We start from the raw sequence: 26,042 nt of genomic DNA on the forward strand, positions 1-26,042 counted from the left end.
ATAAAATTTCTAGATTTATTAAGTTTCTGCATACTTTTAAATAAACCACACTAATAGAAATATATATTTTTTTATGTATAAACAAGTCTAAATTGAAAACAACGTTCAAACCTATGATTGCGTAGGATAAAAACTGCAAAACAATATTTCTTGGTAGAAGGGTCTAAATACAGCACAAACAACATTTTCTAAAAGACCAAAAAAGTGAAAAAGTATATTTTAACAAAACGCATTTGACTAGCAGGTCGAACAATGGATGTTCTTAAACCTTGATGACTCCCATTGGCGATTGCCAAATAAACGGATCACCAGATGTAACAAAATGGATCTTAACCATTAATTTAATACCAAACAGAAAACAATAAATTAAACTTGCGCAAAAGATGGTTTACAGCAAACAAAAGGTGCAAACATTAGTACACCATATCCGGATTTCGACTATTAATGTCTCTTCAGTGATGTTAGGAATCGAAACGGTATTTGAAAGGCCATATAATTTACCTCAATTTAGGATAGACTCTTAAATTTTGAAGAGTCGAAATAGGATGAACGGATCATATAAACCCGGAGGCAAATATAATACAAGCCCAAACGAAAAAATATAAACAAGTCTAAATTGAAAACAACGTTCAAACCTATGATTGCGTTGGATAAAAACCGCAATTTTTTTACGTGTGCATGCAAAACAAATTTCTTCGTAGAGGGGTCTTAATACAGCACAAACAACATTTTCCAAAAGACCAAAAATGTGAAAAAGTATATTTTAACAAAACGCATTTCATATTTTTTATGTATGATATTTTTTTTAACACATAAAACCTCAAACCTAATGCAATGTGTTCATTATCTTTACCCTCAACTTATGGCAGTACATTCTTTTAACTTTATAAATTATGCATTGATGCCAGGCATTTGAAATGAAATTGCTACAAAAAAGCCTTGATAAAGACATTGCAAAGGCCCAAGCAATACAGACAATAAAACATTTATCTTTATGTAAAAAAATCATTAAAAAATTATCACAGTGATCATCAAATAATCATATTTTATTATAATACCGGTGTCTATTATTTTCAATAAATCTATATTGATAAGTCATCCAAATCTTTCCATAAAACCACAGGTTCTGGATGTTTTCTCTGCCTTAAATAGGAATCCATCTTTCCATCAAATAAACCAAAAATTCCACCTGTAACAGAATTTTTGTCAAAACCTTGACATGTTATCGTAGTAAATTAGAAAATAAAACCAAATAAAGTCATAACGGTTTATTTCTGCTATTCCTACATTTTAAAATCTGGTATGTCATTTGTAAGAAATCCATGTAGGAATAGAAGGAATGCTTGAATAAACAATGGATTAAATCAGATTAAAAACTTCTTGAGTTTTCATCAATGTCCAATTCGAAAATATTAATAGTAGAAAATGTTAAAAAAAAGTTCTAACAAATGCATGTTCATGTCTCATTTTTCAAACCTGTTGTGTTTATTTCCTGGTGTAATGAAACGTCTTTGTCATTGAGTGATTCCAATAAAAATAAATCAAAACGAATTTGTCCCTAAAAAATAGTTTGCTAACACAATTTAAGCACTACAATAAAAAATATTATACTTCACATGAAAGAAAAATTACTAGACAAATATGATAGGTTTAGATATGAGAATTTATCATTAAATCGTATGCATATAAAACAAGAATTTAAGTTCTACACAAAGCTTGTTACATGAACCATTAGAAAATTAACAAAATACTGAATATATCAGAATTTATCACAAAATCAGTCTATATAAAGTCATTGTGATCTGTGACTAATACATGAATTCGTCCTATCTATACTTATACCTTATACTGTTTTTGTAACATTTATCCCTGATTAAAGGCTATCTAATAAGATGAAGGTTCAAATTTTAAACTATAAGTGTGATATGTAGATTTAAATTTGAATTTTTCATTTCTGTATTAAGGATGTTCGCTACTCTGTTTCAAAATAACAAGCTTTTTAAAAGATTGTTATAAATTGATAGTATATAAATAAAGGAACTTAATAAGCAGAAAAAAATTACGGGTCCGTTTTCAAGATATAAGCCATTTAAAATTTGACGAGAAATAATTCTCTCTAGATTTTTCATACATTTAACATTGGTACCATTTTTCTTTCAAAAACTATGAAAAAATAACAAGGATTTTATAAGATTTTCAAATATGGCTTTTGAAACTATATGTAATAAGATTATGAAAGGAAAAGTAGGGGTTAGCGGGCAACATTTTTTAATGGCACTACATGGATAAAACCAGAGGATTTCGAAAATCTGGCAAAAATTCAAAAACAAGTGGAGCAAACTTCCTTAAGCCTTTTCTTCTTCGTTACTTTTCATATTTGAGATATTCGGAATATCCTTTTATATAAATTCAAAGTAAATTTCCTTATCTAATTTTCTATATCATATTTTTATCTTTATAATCATAATTCTTCATAAGTAAAAAAGGGTGTTTTTTCTTGCACTTATTCACCTGTACATCAGTTAAATCTAAATTGCTAAAACGACAAATTACCTTATAACAACAGCTATTGTACTTTGTTGGTAGGAATAGAAAGAGTATGTTTTATTTTCAAAATGTAGGAATAGCAGGACAGCATCATAACATTTACACTTCTAAATGAATCAATACAACTATAATTTATATAAAAATAGGAAACTTATAATTAAAATGGCAGTCTTTTATAATAACATAAAATTAAGTTTGATATTACAAATCGAGTCAACAATAATGTGAGGAATGTGAGAACTCTGATAGAATTCTAGAAAATTGTAGGGGTAAAATATCAACAGAAATGCCATATACTGGGTATTAGAAAAAAATCTCAACATAAAAAGTATCGAAGGACAATTAAATATAAGATAACGGTCATAATGTCTGATTATATTACAGCAGTGAAATATCAATGATATAAATGTACCATAATCAGTTTCAGAGGAATATATGCAGCACTAAAACCAGTGTCACAATAAAAATATATATGTCATAAAACTATATGTTTAAAAAAAAATGTATTATACTATACAAGAGAATGGAAGTGATTATATAATACTGATTTACCACAATATTTATTTTGGAAATGTCTCATTAACTGTATACCAAATCGGAGATATTTAAATCAAAAAAATATTAGGAAACTAAGGTTCGAACTCCCTCAGGCAAAGTTCATCTTAGATGGCTTTTGCAAATCTTTTAAGGTTCATTTTGGCCATGTAGCTCCTAACTTTTCTACATATTTTTACATAGTATTCAAGCATTTAGGTTTGAACGTTCTTGATGAAGGTAAATCTGGAAAGGCATTTTAGACACCCCAAATTTATAAAGAGTTATTTTCATATGCCACAGCGTAATACATATAGAATACTGGCATTTTTGTTTTTGATACTGACTTTATCAGCAAGAATATCAAGCGAGCCCATAAGGGCGAGCTGATATTCGTTGTGGGCGAGCTGATATTCGTGCTGATGAAGTGAGTATCAAAATATAAAATGCCAGCATTCTTTTTATTGACAATTTGCCTAAAAACATGGTTTTTTTTTTTGGATGAGACTATGACATAAAACGAAATAGTTAGTAAAAGTAAAGCTATTTACGCATACAAAATGTTTAGATAGCGGTTTCGTTTATATGAATGAATTCGCGTGTATTTCATTGATAAATTGACGCGGATGGACATAAACATGTGACGTTGCTGCACTGATACATGACGTCATTGCCGAATATTTTAGAGTATCAAGTCCATGATCTAATAAAATATTAACAGTAGGATCAAAGAGAAAATGTACAAATTTCCAATAAAGTTAAATAAGAGGCTGAAGATCTAATGTAATAACGAATACACTAACAATCAACTTCTATCATATAGCCTTATAAATGTATATATTTTCTATACATAACCACATGATAAATTTTATTAATTTCAAAAATATGTCAGTTCAAATATGCCAGTCAGGAAGTTGTCCTCTGTAATATCTAAATGTTTGTTATTATTTGTGGAAATTGGTGTCATGTATTTACCTGTATGTATAAATAAAATTCTGTTTCCTTGGAACCTATCTGGATTTGATGTTAGTTCTTGCACTAGCCCATTTGCTGCTTTACCAGTATAACAAGGATCTAATATAATTCCAGTATTTTCACTCACTGACTGAATAAATTCTGAAAAAGACAATTTTACTATAAAATAAATGACCAGAGAAACAGAGGCTGTTTTGGCAAGGACTTGCAATGAAAATCACATTTCATGGTTTGTAAAAAATCATATTCTGAGGCTATCTGTAATTCATCTATTTTTTCCAGATCAATGATTAAATTTAAATACAAGTAGGACCTTGCATTTTCCATAATAAATATAACAAGTAAACCTTTGCTGAATTCTCCAAATTTTGAAAATGCAAAAGCAAAACAAACTCACAAAATCAGGCCACACTTAAAAATATTTTGGTTTGCCCAAACGCTACCCAGAGGTAGAGACAGTGGGTAGGTAGGTAGGCATTTTCTTTTTTTTCGGCAAAGAGAAATTGAAGTGTCAGATGTTTTTTAGTCTTCATGCCTATCTGATTAAAAAAAATATTTCACATCAGGACAATAAAAGATTTTGAGTAGGCAGGTATTTTCTGGGTAGGTAGGGTTAGGGCAAACACACATATTCTTTTTTATGGCCTCATAAACAAAACAAAATTAGTAGGTGGGTTTTCAATGGAAGGAGAGAGCCAAGAAAAACGATGTTTTACTCGCTACAAAACCATTTACCCCAAATTAAACAGATAACAGACAAGGAAATCCACAATTGATAATATATCGCTTGGTGGTAAGTGGTGAATATTGGCCCTGAGTTTCAGTATTACAATCTAAATTATAAACTTAAAATTTCATAAGACACAAAAAGAAATAAAAAAAAAGAAATAAAGAACTGTATCATTTTAGAAAGAAAGCAAAGAATAATAATACAAGTTGAATTTAAAGGAATCTCTTATGGGCATGGTAAAACTTCACCTCTACATCTTTACTCTGCCCTGTACGTCGTTCACTGTATAAATGAAATGAAAGTAAAATCATAGACATTTGTAAGCTCTAACTGCATACTGGAGTAAGAAACCATACAACGATACGTGTACATAATTTCTGATAACAGATTATTGACAAGTTGCAGTTACATTGACTTTTTGTCTTAGTTCACTATTCATGTTAAAAAGTTAAGCTATTCACCATTATTCTTAGCAATAAGAAGAATTTTTAAATGGTACATATCCTTTGATATTTTGTTTGTATAACAAAACTATTCTAATCTTTAAAAAAAAGAAGATTAAAAGGATAATCCCCCCCCCCCCCAGAACAAAAAAATTCTTAATTCCCCCTCCCCAAAACATTAGTAAAGTTGCCTTTTTAATTCCTAACTATAAAGTTTAACATGAAATGAAACGGTTAAATTTGGTTCTTTGTTTTAATTATGAAAAAAGAATTCTCATTACTGCAATAAGCATCGATATGGTTTGACACGAATCAAAATTTGGGATGTATGAATACAAAAACTTGAGTATGTTTCCAAATATTAGAAATGTGTTCAAAAAGAGTTAGCTTCAGTGCACAGTTTTAAGACTGTTGATTTTCTTCCTTATGCAATATAAACAAATGTTTTGCACTTTTTATCAGTATATTTCAATCTACTTTTTGATATAAACAAAAGGAGGGATTTATCTAAGTAAAACAAGAGTTTTAAACTTAAGTTTCTCTCTTTATACTATTGAAATGTGCTATAAATAGATATAGCTTCTATAAAAATTTCAGTACTTGATTGCACTGAAAATAAGTGTTTCGCACTTTTTATCAGTAAATTTCAATCTCCTTTTTAAATATGAACAAAAGGAGGGATTTATCTTAGAACAAGAGTTTTAAATTTCCTTTCAACAGAACATTTTCTCTATACTTTCTTAATGTTTCACAAATTGAGAAAAACTCAAGAGTTTAAAAGTTTCAGTACTGTTGATTTTACTTCTTTATGCACTGTTAACTATCCATCTTTTTTTAATATGAATTATAGAACATGCAAGAATTGTAAATTTTCTTCTAAACAGGACACTGTTCTCTATACTTTTGAAATAATGTTGTCTATAGCCATCACGGATGACAGATAGGAAAATTAATCAAACAAAATTATATTGGTTCATGTTCATCTTCAAAAAATCTCAGAGAAGTTGAGCATACCTGGTGAAGGAACACATATCCTTAGTATTGTGCACAGTGAAATTGGAACATCGAAGGTTTACATTAAGAATTATATATCCCTACTACAAAGTAATATAATAGGTGACTATTCTTATCTAACTAAACTTAATTCTAGCTTAAAAATATAATGCAAATGACAATTTAATCAGCACAAAAGCAGGTTACTGAACTGGTTTCAATTTGTTCTATTTTATTTAGGAACAAAGGCATTTGACACTTAAAATATGACTACAAACTACAAATATGTCTTACAGTTTGAATATAAATTTTACCAACAAACCTTGTTCTTCAGGAGTAGATAAGCCATACCCACGTCCTTTATAACCATCAACAATATCTATTATGTCATCAGCACAAACCGAATCACCAAGTCCGACTTCTTTTAATAAGTCGTTGATGTGACCCATAAATAATTGTTTGTTATCACCAATAGATATTGCATGGATTCTGTATTAAAAATTAGTTTTGGTAACTTAAGATGTATATATATAAATAATTAATAAAAACTTGATTTTTGTGTTTTAATATATGTATATTTATATTCATCCTCATTGTTGAAGAAACACTATGATTATCCTTCGAAATTTAATGAGAGTCTTGATAAAGAGTTTATTGTTGAAAACAGTATTTAGGATGTCTAAACTTATAGTAACCAAGAAAACTATCTCGCTGATACAAACCTTGCATCTCCTAAGATAATCCAAAATTGTGTTTAGTGTACGTGTATCCTTGTTTAGTTTTTTAATGTTAAATAGTTTTAATTTAATAAAAGAACCAGTGCTAATAAAACTATATATTAAAATATTATTCTAAGACTAAAAAGAAATATTACATTGGAAAAACTGGGGACTAACAGCTGCATACACATAAATAACAATAAAGAGTTATCCCCCTTTTGACATATAAATGAAAATTAATATACACATAACTTGGGTGATAAGACAAAAATTGTGGATAAAAATATACAATTTTACCGAAAAGTCCAAATACTGATGCATAGCAGCTGTAGCCCCAAGTTAATTTTTCCTTTTATTGCTAGTACAAATAAATTATGATACTTGAATTGATGAAACAAGCTAATTTTGAGCTTGTTTAATTACTCTCGGACTGGTGTGGATATACCGAGTATAACAATCAGATGACCACCTGCCTAATTTTTTTATTAAGTGGTCCTCAAGTCGAACTTCTTGTGCAGTTGTGGCTGCTCCAATTCTGAAAGAATGACCATTATAAATTTTGCTTTGTAGACCTAAGCTGTCTATGATAATTTTAACATGTTTGATAAAGAAGTTTCTACTGAAAGAATTGCCATCATCAGAGACAAAGAGAGCATCGGATGTAATATTTGGTGTATTTTTTCGTAAAGACAAGTAGCTTTTTAAAGCGATATAAAGACAAATAATGTGACCACTTTTGTAAAGGGGTATAGTAACACCTTGTCTAAACTGATCTATTTTAGATTTTTCCTAATGTAACAAAATATGTTCTTCAAAAATCTCTAAATCACTAACGCACAAATCTGTTTCTGATTCAAAATTGCTTAGTATTGTAAACTCTCCACATTGGAAAAATGCAAAAAAGGCTACAACACGTGCTGCCTCTAACATAACATTGGTAAAAAGGCTAAAATATTGCTTCTTAATGACATTACAATTTTGTACCCTATAGACATAGTAATTGGCAATCTAGATCTTTTAACACAACCTTTCTGCTTTTTTTGAACCATTTAAAATAGTTTGTAGGCATAATAAAGGCTTTCCATATTGTTTTAAAGGGCTAAAATCTGCGTATTGTAGGTTTAAATACCTTATACCACACAAATAAAGCTTAATAGTACTGTGTCTTAAACTTTTATGTTCATCACAAAAGGCAACAAATAGCATTAACAACTTTTATGAAACCAGCAGCATTTCATTTGTAGTCCAAAAGGTTCCTTGCAATAAGGAAAACTTTTTATATAGATATAACCTGTAGTATAATGCGATTTTGTACTATCGGCTAATGTATATTTCCATAAAGTATAAAGTAATGAGCTGTCAAAAGAATGTTTGAAAGCTGTGGGCAAGGAGTGGCTTTTACTTGTGCTAATGGTGATAACAGTCTGAACTTGCTCATCTGAAAACGAGATAAGGCATCAGCAATAACATTAGATTTCCCTGGTAAATGTTCACACAGAAAAGATGTTAGTTGCAGCACACATAGTAAGTTTTCTTATAAGTTTCATAATGTTTGTTTCCTTTGATCTGCCTTTTGCAATAATGTGAACCGTTGCTAAATTGTCACAATAAAACAGGATCCTTTTACCACACCACTCCTTACACCATAGAACAGCCGCGACCGCTATAGAATAAAGTTCCAAAAGGCCATTGAGACAGCAAAGTCTGACATGCATGGTAAATATTCAGGCCAACAGTCACAAAACAATTTATGGTGATAATATCCACCAAATCCCATAGATGAGGAGGCATCTGTATAAAGCATCACATCTGTATAAAGCATCATATCTGCTACTTTAGTTAAAGTCTTTTCACAAAATAAATTGAAGCCATTCCAATTTTGAAAAAAATTTTAACCACGTATTTAATCAGCTTTGTACTGCTTGTTCAAATGGACATGATGAAAACTCTCTTTAACAGATGACATTAACCTGTACAAATAACTAACAAAAGAGCGTTCTGTAAGAATAACTCTAGTTGCAAAAATTAAATGTCCTAACAACTGTTCGAGTTCTTTTCTAGTGCATGGCTTTTTACTGAAAATTAAACTTATAAAGTCTGTATCCTTATCAGTTTATCTTGAGGCAATCTAGCTTGCATATTGACAGTTTCTAATACAATGCCTAAATATTCTAATACACAAGTAGGACCAACTGACTTTTTCTTAGATAGAGGAATATTCAATTTGTTAAAAATTAAAGAAAGTAAAGCCATTGTTTTTTCTCCACAATCAGTTGGCCTATCAATTGTTCAAAAATCATCTAAAAGGTGAAAAATTACATTAATGTTATGATTATATCTAGCTATCCAACAAATACTACTTGACAACATATCAAATAATTTGGGATTAGAGCCACAACCAATAGGAAGTCTAACATAGTGATAATAAAAATTGTCCCATTTAAAACTAAATAAATGCCATTGTGTAGGTGATATAGGCAATTGTTTGAACGCGTCGGACACACAGACTGTTTAAACCATATTCTTGAATTACCGTACTGCAATTGCATCATCAATTTTAATGTAACTAAGTGAACATAAATCTTTGTCTATCATATCATTAACACTTTCATGATCACAGCTATTGTGTGGCGAGGAAAGATCCAAGATTCATCATTTCTTAAAAGAGTATTTATGTACTGCAACACCAATAGGGCTAACTCTATAAACAGGAAAAGGGGGGTGTAAAAAAGGTCCCTGAATAAATCCTTTCTCTAATTCGTTTTTAACTAGAGTTGTGACTGAATCTGGATCTCTCCTGACTGACAATGCATTTTTACTTTCAAAAGTTGAAATATTAATATCAAACACTAACATATCAATACCATATCTTACATTATACTATTACAAAGTAAATTGACAAAAATTCTATCAGGGGGATTTCAATATTCAAATTCTAACTGATCACACTTAATAGATTAAGAAGCTGTATTGCTATGTCTTTGGCACCATTTTACTACCGCTAACTTGGTTTTGATTATTAGGTTGTTGACCTCCTTTGTAGCTTTGACAAGTAACTTTGCCATGAGTTTTACTCTTACAAATTTTGCAAGCAAGTTCATATTTACAATAAGATTTGGTGCAACCTTTAAACCAATTAAAATTGTTACACACAGGTAAACCATCTACATAATTTCAATAGTGAGAAAATCCAATAAAATTATACTTTATGAATAAATCATGACTACATATGCATAGCTTATAAATCTGAAAGCATCAATGACGTATCTCCAATTCTAAGTTGAAAACGAGGCTAACATGATAAAAGAGACACAATAGGGAAAACCCCATTACTACTTTAAATGAATAATCCTTTATATAAACATCAATTATCATAAGAATTGTTAACTGACGGAATTTAAAAACGCAACACACATTTTGGTGATTTTTATTTTACCAAATCATGATTGATCCTCATGCTTACCACACTTCTTTCTGTTTAGAAAAATTTAATACCTGACTTAGCTGAGGTTATTGAACATACCAGATTATTGAAGTCGCACGAATTCCTTAAAGCGAAATTTGAAACCCATAAATGATTGTTTTTTAAGGTTTTTTCTTTGTGAAACAATTCTTTTAATCCATACCAACACTTAAATCAGTAAAAAAATGATGCATCTCCATATTGCCGAGACTAAGCAATGAAAATCTGAATCTGGTCATAAGAACATTGCAGGCAGGAATATGTGAACGTGCTGTTGCCAGATAATATTACGTCAGAAAGTCGTCTTGAAACTGTTTGTAAGTGTTTTATACTTTTATAGACAGGCAGAATATTTTGATATTGATTTTGTATTGCTGACAAAAATTTTCAGCAATTAATTCAAAACAACGGTACAGGCAGACAGGATTGTTGATGATCATCCATGACCAGATCAAGATGTAGTGTCAAGGCCACGTCAATATAATTTGATTACGCAACGTCATTTACGAGACATGTTTACGGCCACAACGTCAACAGCTAATCAAGTCGCTGAATGCCATGGCAGACATATTAAATCCATAAATGTTTCCCATATACTGAAATGCCAAAGAATCGACTGCAGAAAAACATTTAGGGCATAAGGTTTAAACCGCAATATTGCCAGAACACACTGTAACGGTTGGGACAGAGGCAAAATCAGAAGGTACAAAACAGAACTCAAAACATTGCCCAACAGAATTGGTTGACCTTTCTGACAATAATTTTGGCGTTGGTTACGGGCAGTCGTTGCCTTCGACGATGACACGTACATTGATAAAAGGAGAACTAGGGTTTCAGTGCATACCACATAATGTGAACAGTAAAAATGACGTCATCAATTCAACTTTCGAACTGGAAACTTATTTTAGACAATGAAGTAATGAATGAATTGTATATTTATACATTTATTTTACAAAATTTGAATGTTTGAAAATGGGAATTAAAAATTCCGTTTTTCAAGTCTGTCAGTATATATTTCAGGGTCTTTATACAGCAAGGTAAATAAAAATAATTTCATTCACCTACATGTCAAATTATTATGACATGATTTCTTATCTGGTAGCGTTTTAATACTTGAAAGTGAAAAATATTTACGAGAAACTAATACTCCTTCTATTTGCTCCTGACTTCTACTATTTTTCCTTTTTTGATAGCTAGTTTTTTTATTTGTCATGCTCGTAATGCTGGAATGTTGGAAATCTAAAACTTAACTATCTTGGGTGGAGAAATATTTTGATCCACTTGCAACAGCAAGAGAGTCTACATATACAAGCAGAAAAAGTGATGATTTTCTTTAAATTAAGACCTATAAATATAAACCTGAGTTAATCCTAAGTTCACAAACATTTTTATATTTATCAGAGCATTACATTTATTTCAAAGACCACTTTCCCACTTGATAAGTTTGATATTCCTAATCATACTATGCAATTCTGACTTTCTTTTACCCTATGAATATTGTCAGAGAGACCATGCTTTAGGTATATGAATAATATTGATTTTAATGTAGTATGTTCTTTCTCTTTGAAAACTATAAATGTTTGTTTTAACTGTTATGAGTTTCAAGAACTTCATAGCATAGATAAGCTTGGATTGTCATTTGTTTAAATAATACAGAAAAAGGGATATCTAATATCAAATTAGTTTTGAATTTTTATCAATTGAGCTGACCTTCTAACAGAAGATTCTAAAAGTTTCATATTTCTCTACAAAAATACACAAGAAAAAACAAATTATTAGGTTCCACAGTAAATTGAACTTTTCTGATGCAACAGGCAGAACCTATCACCAATATGTTAAAATTTAATTGGTTAAAGCAGATAAATATACCAGTACCTGAGTTTTGATTGGTTTAGATAGTTAGCTATAGAAAGTCCAGCCACTGTTCCACCAGTTCCACAGGTAACCACAATATCATCAAACTCTTCTAAAATTCCCTAAATAATTATCAATGGTATCAATAGGACAGAGTTCCTATTTATTTGGCAATTCATTTTCACAAAATAAAAATCAAATACAAACCCCGCCTGCACATTATTTTCTAAAAATGGGAGTATTTAAGATACAGATTGAAAGTTTTACATGGCCCATAATTTCAAAAAATTGTGAGATCATACCATTAATTATGTTAAAGGAATTAACCTGGACTCTGCCATTAAAGAAGATATGTATGTTTTTATTTTTTCATCCTTTGGTCTTCAACTGATAATTGTCTCTTATTGTTGAAGGCCATACAGTGACCTATAGTTGCTAACATCCAAATTAATTGGTCTCTGTGGAAAGTTGTCACGTAGCAATCATACCACATTCCTTATTTATATTAGTAGTAATACCACTCACATATGTTCTTATAATTATACAGCTTTTCAAAAACTAGAAAACTTTAAAGGACCAAACTATATCAAAAAGATAATTATTGGTATATGTTAAAGATTGATACTGTATAAAATAAACCATTTTTCTTGTGTCATATGTTAATGCCCAACTAATTTTTGGCAGGAATACTGAACATATATTAGATATTTTAATACCTGAGAAATCATTTCTTGGAATGCTGCTATATAACCATATAATCCAACAACATTAGATCCACCACCCGGTAACAAATAAGAATCTTCTCCTGTTTCCTTCCTATAAAAGATATAACTGTCAATGGGAGTTAACTCCAAACATAATTTCCAAAGTAATTTTACTGTTATTTTTATGTTTAACATATATACTAATAAAATATCAATAACAATAGTCTGTTTGTACAAATGTTTGTAAAGATGAACTTCCGATGATGAATTTTCCAGTTTCTAATTTCATTTGCCCCAGGCTTTTGGAGTTGTTCAATACCACAGAGTCTTTATGATAGGGACAATTAAATCAATAATAGATTAAGGTATCTGGAGTGTCTAAATGTTGGACAATAGATTTTTACTTAAACTTCATAACTTCTTGGTCAATGTACTCACTGGGGGTCACATACCTGGTTTTTTTCTTAAAATGCAGAAAAATAAACAAAATTACAGTTATTTTACATAATTTATATTGGGGAAACTTATTTTTTTTCATATTGAGAAAACATTATACGTTAGAATTCTTCCAATATATGCAATAAAAATAGGGGGTCATGGGCCTTATTTTGTTGATAAATCCAAAAAACACAAATTGTCCAATCAAATTTAATACAATTTTCAGCCCTTGATTTTAAAAGGTTTTTTTTATGAAAATTTTAAATACACTTGTCGACACTTAATATTTTGATAATTTAATCTTTAAATTTCAAGTTTTAGATGTTCTGTTGTATATTGAATGATACTTGGTAAATATTTTTAAACGAAAAGAGTATTTTTGGAATAGACGGGATGCTCAGAAAAAAACAACCGATCTACCTTAATTGAAAAAAGGATAATTGACAGTTATATCGTAACATTTTAAATAAAAAAATGAAAACATTACGTTTGAAATTTCAGGTGTACAAAGCGATCTCTGGATTTAACTTCATCAGGAACACTCAAAGCCTAATATTTGAAAGCCAAGAATGTATAAGAACCAAAACCATTGAAGAGCTATATAACCAAAAAGGACCTAAAAAATATCAAAAATCATCTAGGGTCAACTTTGCCTGAGGAAGTTGAAATCTTAAAAAATTTATAAATGGACAATTTTAAATTGATAATGCTACTTGAAAAAAGTCTGAGCAAATTATACTACTGACAAAAGTATAAGGTTAACATAAATTTGTCTGTTCAACTGATTTAAATGGATCTCCGTAAAAATTTCTATTTGGAAATAATTGTTGGGTTTTGTTTCAGAAGTTTACTGATTGTAACCTAGATTAACAATCAACACAGAATCATTGATATTGAGCACTGTAAACATGTGTATAAGTGAGATGATAAAGCGATGGGTTTTTCTTTAATCATCAATGTGTTTCCATTTGTAAACTTGGTGTTGGCATAACAGTTGTTCAATGGTTTGGTGTATTAACAGATTCATTCACAATCTGTTAATACTACCTTCCTACGTTTGCTAACTTTTTCTTCTATTACATTTTCTCCTTCAAACTTTGACTTGTGCAGTGTGATTGTTCAATTTCTTACGTAAGGTGTCATATTAAAGTCACTACATACAGAAAAAATCATAGAATTAGAGAAACATGAGTATGGGAAGAACATAATTCAATAGCAGAACATAACCTGAAGATTTGAATAAAATAAAGGATTTTTCGGTTAAAAGAAAGTATATGAGCATATGTTTTATAACTGAAATTAGCCATTCATTTATATGAAAGATTTTCATCTTTTAGTTAAAATTGGAGAAGCATATGGCTTAAATTATCCAAATGTGTAAACTCACAGCGTGTATCGTATGAAGAGAATTGATTACGAAAAACATATAAATTACATACTTACTTGATATGTGCTGCTAGTTTTTCCATTCTTGGTTTTATGTCTGTCGCATAGTTGCTCGACTTTAACATGTTTGATATTAAATAGATACTTGCGCCACTCATTTTGTCCAATAAAACATTTCCTTCAAACGTTATGTTGGCACTGCAATCTTTGTAATAAAGTTTACCAGTCTTAGTTTCTTTTGATTCCATGGTATAAGGCTGTCAAAGAAATTATTTGACAATCACGGGTTTAATTCTTTTCTTGGAAAAGTCTAATCATATAGTTGGGGTGGGAGATATTATGAATGTTTTTTAGTCAATGAGAAAAAACATTCCTAAAAATCAAGTTTGCAGTACTTTTTTCAGGTCTTGATTATTTTAAGAAATTATGAAATTATGGATGTAATACTTCATTTTGATGTGTACCAGTATTGTTTATTTTAATTTGAATTTTTCCTTTGTTTGTTTTTTGAGGGCTTTTTTCATTTTAAATTCAGTATTGTAAAACACACGTCCATAATTAAACATTTATTGTCTACATAAGGTTGATCCCTATATTTTTTCCAAGCCATGCTTATCTACCTTTATTCTTTTTAAACCTTCGCTGTCCACTAGTATATATATAGAATTTTAAGAAAACGTAATGAAAATACTTTTATATCATGTATATAACTCAGGGAAGGTCTGAGAGACAAAACATTCCCCTTGATAGGCCTTATTAATCAGCATTCTCCATTTATATGTTGTTTTCTCTCTCTCTCTCGATATATACACTTATTCTGGTAAATACAAACATCTTACCACTTCTGGACTTGCTAACAGAAGATGACAATTCAACCCAAGCTGTGCTGCAGCTATTGCTGCAGACCTGGCAAAATTAGACTGAATATAACCACACGTGATTACATTCTTACAGCCTTTGTCAATGGCATCGGCAAATAAAAACTCTAGTTTTCTGACCTGAAATGAAGTCACTGATAATTTGGTCCCACTCTAAATTTTACAAGTATATATTTATAAATTGTTTTTTTTTAACATGTTTAACAGGTTTTAATTTAGCCCATTTCTTCACATCTTATGAAGAAACTATCATCATCATTTTTGAATTTGATCAAATTCATTCGAGGGTTCACGCATATATATAGGTTGTTTTTGTAGTCTTTCGGAATATCGAAAATGCCTACTATCTTTTCGGAATACATCTGTTCTTTTCTATGGCCGCCTGCGTAATAGGTAATTAATTGATCGAATGAATATGTATTAGCGTTTTACAGTTGCTATAGAGATAAGTGTTAATCGAGGCTGATTGATATTCTACATCAGTAGTGAATTATATTAGAGTCGCATATGCATGATATGCTAAGTTTTCTGAAATACAAGCTGTGTTCAAATTGGCGATTAAGTGACCGTCAATGGATAGGGCATTTTTAACATTTTAAAACTGAGCAATTTCTACGTTATTTAAAAAGAGCAAAGTCCGTTTAAGCAGCAATTAAAATTCTACATCCAGGAAAGATGCGAACAAACAAGGAGTTTCTAAAATTGTTTCTATTTTAATTAAAATAGCAAAAATAGAATTATTATTTGAAGTCCATTACTTTAATTGGTAAAATATTGGAACACAATATCCTTAATCGTTATCAAAATCCAAATTAAAATAAATAGAAAATAAATTAAACATAATAAAGAAAAACAAACTGAACCTTAGAATCAATGCAGATATAAGATGCTACAACGAAACGTTCTATCGTTGTCTATTTTTTTAAAGTTATAAAAATATTTTTAGCGTCATGGTTCCGATTCTGAAAGAATAATTAAATGTTTGGGCGTGATGTCTGTGATGTCGGATATTATGCATATGCAATAGCAGTGGTGAAATACTAATACAGGGTCAGAGATAAAATAATGAATGTCTTTTATAGAGACAGAGTGATGATATATACAGTCAGAGATAAGATAATGAATTTCTATTTATAGCAATTAAGGCTCTACATTGTTATAAAAATATAAATAAGGAAACAAGACAACTCGGTGATATCAAGCAGTTAGTTTTCTCATATGAATTGTTTTATATTTGTCATTTCGGGGCCTTTTATAGCTTACTATGCGGTATGGGGTTTGCTAAGTTTTGAAGGCCGTACGGTGACATATAGTTGTTAACCTCTAACTCATTTGGTCTCTGGTGGAGAGTTGTCTGATTGGCAATCATACCACATCTTCCTTTTTTTAATTTTATATAAGGGAACCATTATAATCTTATTTAAAAATGCAAGTTAACCCTGGAAATTACGAGCAAATTTAAAGGCACCTTAAGGTTTTAGGTGTGTTAAATGCATAAATTATATGTCATATCGAAACAGTTCATAAATGAATATGCGTTTGAGTCCTTAAAATAATTCTATAGATATGAAACTATTTACCGATACACTGAGTGATATTCTTTGTTGTATGTGACCCCCCCTCCCCGACACACACACACACACACACACACACAAAATCAGACTAAAAGTTGAAGTAGCAGGTGCACAACTTCATGTCCCACCTTAAAAAGAATCAGTGAAAGTTTCTGGAAATTCCATCAATTTGTTTTCAAGAAGTTGAGGCAATCTGTATTCATGAGCGAATTTTTAGGGTCTAGTTGACAGAGTCCTAGAGCGTTTTTGATGACAAAATAGGACGATATCTTTACAAACTAGGCGATACAAAAAAACGTGTGTATTCATAATAAAAAAAATGCACAACTTAGTAAAAAATTATTTTTCTTAAAATCAATATCCGTATTCAACAGATATGCGATTGCAAAAACAGGATTTTTAAATTGCTTACTGGACATGAGATATACTGAATTGGCACTGTTATTTACATGTCGACTTAAGCCAGGAAGCTACCTCTAATTTCCAAAACAGCACCTTAGAATGGAACATACAGTGGTTGCCTCCTATTTAGCATGTTGTAATGTTATATATCGGAAGAGAAAGGGATGGGAGAGAGAGAAATGATTTCTTTAACAAGAAAGTTATGCTTAACATTGAACAGCAGTAACAATAAGAATCCTTGTCAGTTTTTCTACATCTTATATAAAAAAAATGAGGTAAAAGCATGCATCTTTATATAACAAATATCTGATCTTATATACCAAACAGGCATTAAGGTTCACGAACGCATTTCTTTTTTTAAAGAAAGCAACTTGTTATTATTGGTTTTATTGTATATCAGTTATAATCATTGAAAAAATTACTCATATCACTATGGACACAAACATGGATATGATATAGAGAGTTAGAGTCAAAGTAAAAATTTAATTAAATACCAAATTCCTGTATTTTAAAACTACATCTTGCTATATTATAACATGTTGTAATGAGCATTTAACATGTTTAATGAAGTTATATTGAAAGGAATAAAACATATAAAATGGCCAACTTTCAAGGTAAAAATGGAGAAGCAAGTTATAAGTTGACCAGTGCAACATTGAAAACAAAATGTGTAAATTGACGCCAAAAGAAAACTAATGCACCTGTAAAATAATCTTATTTCTGAAGGGGACACACATGAATTCAAGTCAGAGCTGTAAAATGTGTGGTCAAATGCAGCCAAACTGGAACATACCTCATAAATGTAATTGGAAACCATTTGTAAGGTATGTAAACCCTCCAGATGCTAGGCAAGGTGTGAATCATTCAACAGAGAACAACTATGCCTATTTTACTGTTGTTTTTTTTAAATTAAAGATGGTCCTATTCTTCAGCTGCCAGGTCGTTTGAAATAATCTTGAAATTTAAACTTACAATAGTTTCCATGCTTGTTTCAATTCCGGTTCACTGGTTTAAAACAAAATAATATTTTTAAATTCTATTACTAGGAACCATAATTGTACTCTCAATTTTAGTCTTGAAGTTGGGTTTGGAACTAGTTGCAGTAACTGTGAGTACTCTTAAATCAGTACTTTGTGTCTTTTTTAATTTGTGATAAGTACCAATCTGATGAGTCAAGCCGGTTGCATCTGAATTTTAGAGTTATTTCTAATCTTGTGCTGTTACACTACTATCCTTGTTTAGGACATTTGAGCTCTCATAAACCTTTTAATGTAACCTCATTTTTATGTGCATGTCCCAAGGCAGTTGCCCAGTGGTTGCCCTCTGTCATTCGTGTTATATGTATACTGTAAAAAATATTAGCTTAAATCAGGCCATTTTTTATGCTTCGAATTGTTTTGTATTTAAAATTGCTATGTTGTGTAATCAAAATGTAATATAGCTTACTATAACACATACATTTAAGCATGATAAGGTATGGGTTTTGCTAATTGCTGAAAGCTGTACAGAAACGTATAGAGTTACATCTTTGCAGTTTGGTCTTAGGTTGATGGTGTTGATTGTTGTCTCATTGAAAATCATACTACATGTCCTTACTTTTGTATCAAAATATATGCAAAAGTTCAATATAAAAATAAGGAGATGTGGTATGATTGCCAGTGAGACGACTATCCACCAAAGTTCAAATAAAGTGGATGTAAGCAATTATAGGCTATGTCCGGATGAGCTAAAAGGTAACAATATCAACACACCTTATTACCTGACAATGTTGACCCAGTCATATCATCTCTCTTGATGTAAACTTTAAAACCACTTGGTACATTTGGAAGTTTCCACTCATGGATTGGTGTATTCATATTACCAAGCTGTAAAAGATTTGAAAGTCATCTTTTTGTGTTTTCAACAAAATTCAAAATTCTTGGTTTTACCCAAAAGTCTGGCAACATCTGGATGGAGCAAAATAAAAATAAGGATTATGAATTAACATGCATGGCAATACATAGTCCCCTACGGGTTACAAATTCATTGTAATGGAACGAAATTCTAACTTGATCTATAACTTGTCATGGTGTAGACTTCATAAAAATATCAAGTCAAAATCTTCAAGGATGACGAAAAAAACTGTTGAAAAGTGATTATTTAAGTGAATTCTCTATGTCCAAAGACCATAACGATGCACAACATTATCAGACTGGAACAAAATTCGAACTTGATCTGTAACTTGTCATGATAAAACTATATACTAATTATCAAATCAATATCTTCAAGAATGACAAACAAACCTAAAACTAAATTCTTCAAACAATTTACCAAAGAAAAGGAAACAAATCCAAAATGTCATTTTGTCTTTTAAAAATCTTTTAAAAAATGAGTTATTTCCCTTTGAACAGAAATCTACTAATTAATAAGTATTTAATCAAAAAGATAATTCTAGGGAAAGGGCTTTAACTGAACAAAGAGAAAAGCTAAAATCGTGAAAATTGAACTTGACCTGTAACTTTTCATGATAAATCAATAAACCAAATATCAAATCAATATCTTCAAGCACGAAGAAAAAAAGTCTGGAAAACTGATTTGCCGGACTGACAGATGGACAGACAGACAGACGGACGGAGTGCAAACCTTAAGTCCCCTTCGACTTTGTCGGTAGGGGACTAATTATTGTAATTGACCATATGTCCTTAGAGGATTACCTGTCAAATTCATGTTCATCAATTTGACTCAATTTCTTATATTTGATTTATATACCACACTAAAATGTGACTTTATCCAATTTACAAAAAGTCCAAAAGAAACAGTTAACAATGACGTGATTATTTTAATGTATTAGCATTTCTTGCGTATTTTTGACTAGACACCTATTATTTTAACCGTAAGATGTCTTCTCAAGACTGTTGATGGTCATATCACCTGATATAAACATAAATATAAATATAAATAGACAGGCAGGCACGTGTAAACATTAACTGACTAGGTCTGTTTGATTTCATGTCATAGATTAAAAAATATGGAAATCATTGTATTACCTGTAAAAGAATGCTTTTTTGTGTGGGCCAAATCAGTTAAAGAAATGATTCTTCTTGTTGGCTACCTGTTTCAATTTTTTCAATGTTGACATTTTTTCTTTTTAACAAGCCTTCTGTGAGTATTGCCTGGCAATACATAGTCCCCTACCAGTTAAAAATTCATTGTACTGGAACAAAATGCTAACTTGATCTATAAATTGTCATGGTGTAAACTATATAACAAATATCAAGTCAATATCTTCAAGCATGACGAAATAAAATGTGGAAAATTGATTATTTCAGTGAAGTTTCTAAGTCCAAGGACCATAACTCTGCACAAAATCATTAGACCGGAACAAAATTCGAACTTGATCTGTAACTTGTCATGATAAAACTCTATCATGTATATACCAATCATCAAATCAATATTTTAAAGTATGACACAAAAAGGTGCGGACAACTAATTATTTGAGTGAATTTTCTAACCACGAACCATAACTCTGCACAAAATCATCAGACATAAACAAAATTCGAACTTGATCTGTAACTTGTCATGATAAAACAATACACCAAATATCAAATCAATATCTTCAAGCATGATGAAAAAAAGTGTGGAAAACTGACTGACGGATGGACAGACAGACAGACAGACAGACAGATGGACAGAGTGTAAACCTAAAGTCCCCTTCGACTACGTCGGTAGGGGACTAATTACATGCTTAGCCAATGGGTAACTCTTCTCCACATGCTCCAGCTTAGGGTTTAATTAAAGGACGCATGAATACGAATTCAAATGAGTTGACTAATACAAGCAAATAATACATTTGCAATATTTTTTAGCTTATCTTGTTCAAACTGAACCAAACTGACTGCTACTAACAAATTAATGTTTCGATATTCCGCTTTTATAAATGTTTGAAACAAGAAAAAACATATTTTTATATTTTGTCTATATTGTAGCTATAGATACCCCTTTTTAAGATCAAAAATAAATTTCTGTTGTAATTATTTGTAGTAAATCAGCTCTCCCTAAAGCTAATGTTTTGCTATATGTGTGAGGGCAGAATCCTATGTTAGTTTATTATAAAACTAAATTTTCCAATTACCATTCATGTAGACTTTGAAAGTTTCAAATAAGTTAAATTGATATTGAAAAAAAAAATACAAGACACAGAAATAGAATATCATGCAGTTTAATCAATATAACTAGCAATAAATCTATTGTGTAAAAGTAAAATATTTACATGATTTCATTTTGGACGATTTACATACTAATTTGCCGTTTAAAAACGCCTGCATTAGCCTAGTCCAAATAATTATGACATCTTGAAATGCTATTTTTAATAAGGTGTCACAGAAAAAAAATAAAATAGCCTTTCAAGACGTCATAATTATTTGGACTAGCATTAGCCTTGAACCAGCAGTTGTCTCTCCTTGATTTGTGTTTGTTTAAAGTTTTTTTATACTGTAGATGCTTACCCTCACAAAATATTTAGGAATGTGTGACAGTCTGTTACTCCAGTCTGGTGGCGAAAACGGTGTCAAAACTGATGCCATCGTGTCAATGCAATGTTCTAAATCAACTTCTAAGCAAGGACTGAAGCTCATAAACTCGGCAATCAATCCTTGCTGTCACCTATTTCCCCAATCTCCGGCACAAAGTTCATATCTGTTCCATACGTGCTTCGCAATAATTCACTTAATATTAAGCTCCTTTTTTCTGATGTTTTTTTAAAGACGTACGAGTCTGCACACACACATGTATATTCAATATTGTTTATGAATTCAACATATTGTTACAAAATGAACTAAATCACTGGACTTGAGGGTATACCGTTCAGAATAATAAGTAGCCATTAACACTTATTAAGCATGAAAAAATGCATGTACATGAATTCTACCCATACTATATCATATATTCTTCATGAGACCATAATAGTTTTAAACACCCCCTGGTAGAAATCATTAGATAATAAAAGTGTCCAATAAATTAAGTAACAGCATAAAATAAAAGCCAATGACCAAAAGCACATTTAATAAAAAAAAAGCATTCTGAGAGTATTGCATGGCAATACATAGTCCCCTACCGGTTAAAAATTCATTGTAGTGGAACACAATGCTAACTTGATCTATAACTTGTCATGGTGTAAACTATATAACAAATATCAAGTCAATATCTTCAAGCATGACGAAAAAAGTGTGAAAAACTGATTATTTAAGTGAATTTTCTAAGTCCAATGACCATAACTCAATTTCATAAACAATTGTTAGCACATTTTGATTCATTCTGTGAGCTGATAAAGGTTATGACCCATAAACTCATCCAATCATCTTCTGAGATCATCGGCAACCACACGTTGATTAAATATTTTTATACAATGGGTCTGGAAAGGGTTAAATTGCCACAGAAATAGAGAAAATAATTTACACACCTTGTTTGGTGTGTATCTCCTGCCATATCAGTATTTGTTGCTTTAAAATATAAATCAGAAATAATCAATGTAAAAATGGAAAATTTTTAGGAAAAAAAAAATTTGGGAAAAAAAATCCCCCCAACAAATGTGTCCCTCAAAAAATGTGTCCTCCCAATAAAAACTTTTTGAAAAAAATTAAAATTTTGAAAAATCTTGAAGAAAAAAGTATGAACCTCCCCCCCCCCCCAAAAAAATGTAAAAAAAATCCCCCCTAAAAAAAAAATTTTGCAAAAAACTTTAAAGAAAAAAATATGAATCCCTAGAAAAATTTGAAAAAATTGAAAAAAAATCCTCCCCAAACTTTTTGAAACCCTCCAAATTTTTTTGAAATTTTTAAGATTATTTTCTTTTGAGGAAAAATGTACAATTTAAGAGAGTTCCATAAACTTAAACGCAAGTTATTGTCTGGAAACTAGATTAATGCTTGTTTTTGGCCCTTTTTTGTCCCTCATTCCTGACTGTTTGGGGCAATTACCACCCAAAACCAATCCCAGCCTTCCCTTTGTGATATAGAACCTTGTGGTACAATTTCAGACACCTTGCCAATGTTCCACACTGAAGCCATCAAAAAGACACAGCCGATTGTAACATTTACCATGTTTACCACAAATCAATGGCCTATTGCCTTGATTTATTTATCAATCAACATAGGCAAGTTATGTTATGCAATAGGACTTCTTGAAACTCACTTCCGAAAGCCCAAATCTGATATTAAAATTACAATTGAATATGAATTAATTCTTTTTATGTGAAGTATGCTGTCAGAAATATTGGTTTGCTACAGTGCAGAGCAACAATTAGAGGCAAATAGAAAACTATTTGTTATTCTTTTTCAAAATTTATTTTCAGCTTAATTATCGATTTTGTTTACAAGTATGTTGAAAGTCAAAATACCCTGAATAATTTCTATATATATAAACCAAATGTTATCTTTAAATCATTAGGGATTAAACAAAGCAAATTGTTGACCCTTTGTTGAGCTTCATTGCTGAAAAGCAGCTCTACTTGCCAATAATGGAAATAACCTGCTTCAATTGATAGTTTTAAAGTAAAATTAATGATTCCGGAAACGAGTTTCGGATGAGGGCTATAGCCCACACCTTAATTACTGTTCAAGGTGGCCTCTAGCACCAGTTCAAGTGAAAATACATTTAATTTAATACAACATATATATATAAAACATATATTACCTATACTGTAATGGAAGAAATTTCATTGCCCAGTCTCTTTCAATTAAAGCTTCATTTGGTTGCAAAGTGTCTAATACTTTCACTCTTGCCCTGTCTTGATTGACAGATCTCATGATGTTTTTCTTCCACTCAATAATAGTTTTCATACCCTGTAATTGAATAAACAAAAATGGGTCAAAGTCTCAAAAAGCTGGGTTGCAATATTTATGATTAATCAATGTAGAATGTTTACAATGTAGCTGCAATTACACGAAGGTTGTAAAATTTACTGAAAAATTACTTGTTAAATCTGGAAAAAAAAGAAAATAATCCTCAAACAGTTTCCTAATAGCAGGTGAACAACTTCATCATAAGTGCAATCTTCCTTTGAAGTTTCAGTGATCTAGGTTGAAATCTGTAGGAGTTGGTTACACAAAACTTGTACTCACTTCATATATTTTGCTGAAAACAGTTCCCAATTCTTAAACCATTGTCGTGACGTCAACCTATTCATTTACCATGGATTCCTTTTCTAGAATCAACGCTTCCTAAATCCGTCGCTGAAATGGACTCACCAAATTATATTCAATTGTTTCTTTTGTGTGCCTAATTTCATTAAGTTTGAATTGGCTAATTTACTGATTTCTGTTCACTAATGGAATTAATTTAAAAACTTAATTTTTGTAATTTTTATATGCCATCACTGGGAATCGAACCCTTCCTTCAAACCTGTTATATGTGACTGACATCAACACATCCATGAAACCTCTCGGCTACCAATGGGTTGCATGTGGATGTCTATTTTATATATATAAATGAACATAAGATACTCATCGGTACAACGGACACACAGGGCTTGTACCTTTATATATACATATTTAGGCAATCGTATAGTGTAAGTCGGTAGCCGCTAGGTTAACATGGTTAAGATTCAAGTTAAAGATAGAGACTTGTCGGTTAAGGTTCGAATCCCTGTATTCTTTTTGATGTCTCATTTCTTTAGTTTTTCCGTTTTTCTTATTTTGTATGTTATTGTGGATATATTTGTAATAATAGCTGGTTTTCCCGTTTATTTTTGGATTATTATTGGCCAATTCAGGTATTTGGAAAAAATGATTACATTTAATTTATCCATTTTTATTTTATATTTATATAGTATGATTTCATCTGTTTTACTACCTATCTTTACAAATGTTTAATCGCAAATACCTATGCGAGTACATTGTGATGTGCCAATAATTAAGGTTCTTGTTAGAAATTGTGGTAACATACTAATTATATATACTTAAAAATAAATTCGAATAAGTCTTATTTTGTAAATTAAGGATAATATTCAGATGCATAATAATTTAAAGACGGATGTGTTATGTTATATTTGTATTTCCCTAACTAATTAATTGTAAACTTTGTTAATGCATCGTTGAACATGATAACATGGCTATTTATATTCATGACTTACAATACCTTCTAATTAAGAAAAGGCTTTAATTTTGAAAAGAAATCAACACAATAGTTTAAGTAATAGATACAATGGATAAGCGTTGATTCATGAAAAACAAATCATTCGCCCTCCTGGCTCATGGTTTCTTTTTCAAGAATCTACGCTTATCCATTGTATCTATATTATTTGAAAAATGAGAAATCATTTAATGCTGCTATTCAATTTGGTATGGAAGATCAATTATGGTTTAAATTTTGTACTTCATATGGGGATGTGCAAAAAGCTGAACAATTTTACTAAAATTGTAAAATTG

General features: G+C 30.6%; 1 protein-coding gene across 1 annotated transcript; it reads right to left on the minus strand.

Moving 5' to 3' along the window:
• Window positions 1-1,082: 1,082 nt before the first annotated feature.
• LOC127737078 (uncharacterized) lies at window positions 1,083-22,202 on the minus strand. The gene is made up of 9 exons (XM_052247611.1): window positions 22,125-22,202; window positions 19,392-19,505; window positions 15,615-15,784; window positions 14,844-14,984; window positions 12,975-13,074; window positions 12,280-12,380; window positions 6,545-6,711; window positions 4,057-4,197; window positions 1,083-1,189 (listed from the first exon to the last, which is right to left on the minus strand). The coding sequence occupies exons 1-9, from the start codon at window positions 22,200-22,202 to the stop codon at window positions 1,083-1,085; spliced, it is 1,119 nt and encodes a 372-aa protein (XP_052103571.1).
• Between the last annotated feature and the right edge of the window lie 3,840 nt (window positions 22,203-26,042).

The sequence above is a fragment of the Mytilus californianus genome, unplaced genomic scaffold, assembly GCF_021869535.1.
Source record: "Mytilus californianus isolate M0D057914Y unplaced genomic scaffold, xbMytCali1.0.p SCAF_4, whole genome shotgun sequence".
NCBI lineage: Eukaryota > Metazoa > Mollusca > Bivalvia > Mytilida > Mytilidae > Mytilus > Mytilus californianus.

Bases quoted from the DNA above. Each gene is read 5' to 3' on its own strand.
- LOC127737078 (XM_052247611.1), bottom strand. From the start codon at position 22,202: ATGGCATCAGTTTTGACACCGTTTTCGCCACCAGACTGGAGTAACAGA. The intron at 14,985-15,614 runs GTATTTACCAGA...CAAAGATTGCAG, and splicing joins CCAGAAGTGGTAAGATGTTT to TGCCAACATAACGTTTGAAG. The intron at 4,198-6,544 runs GTTTGTTGGTAA...TGTCTTTTTCAG, and splicing joins ATCTACTCCTGAAGAACAAG to AATTTATTCAGTCAGTGAGT.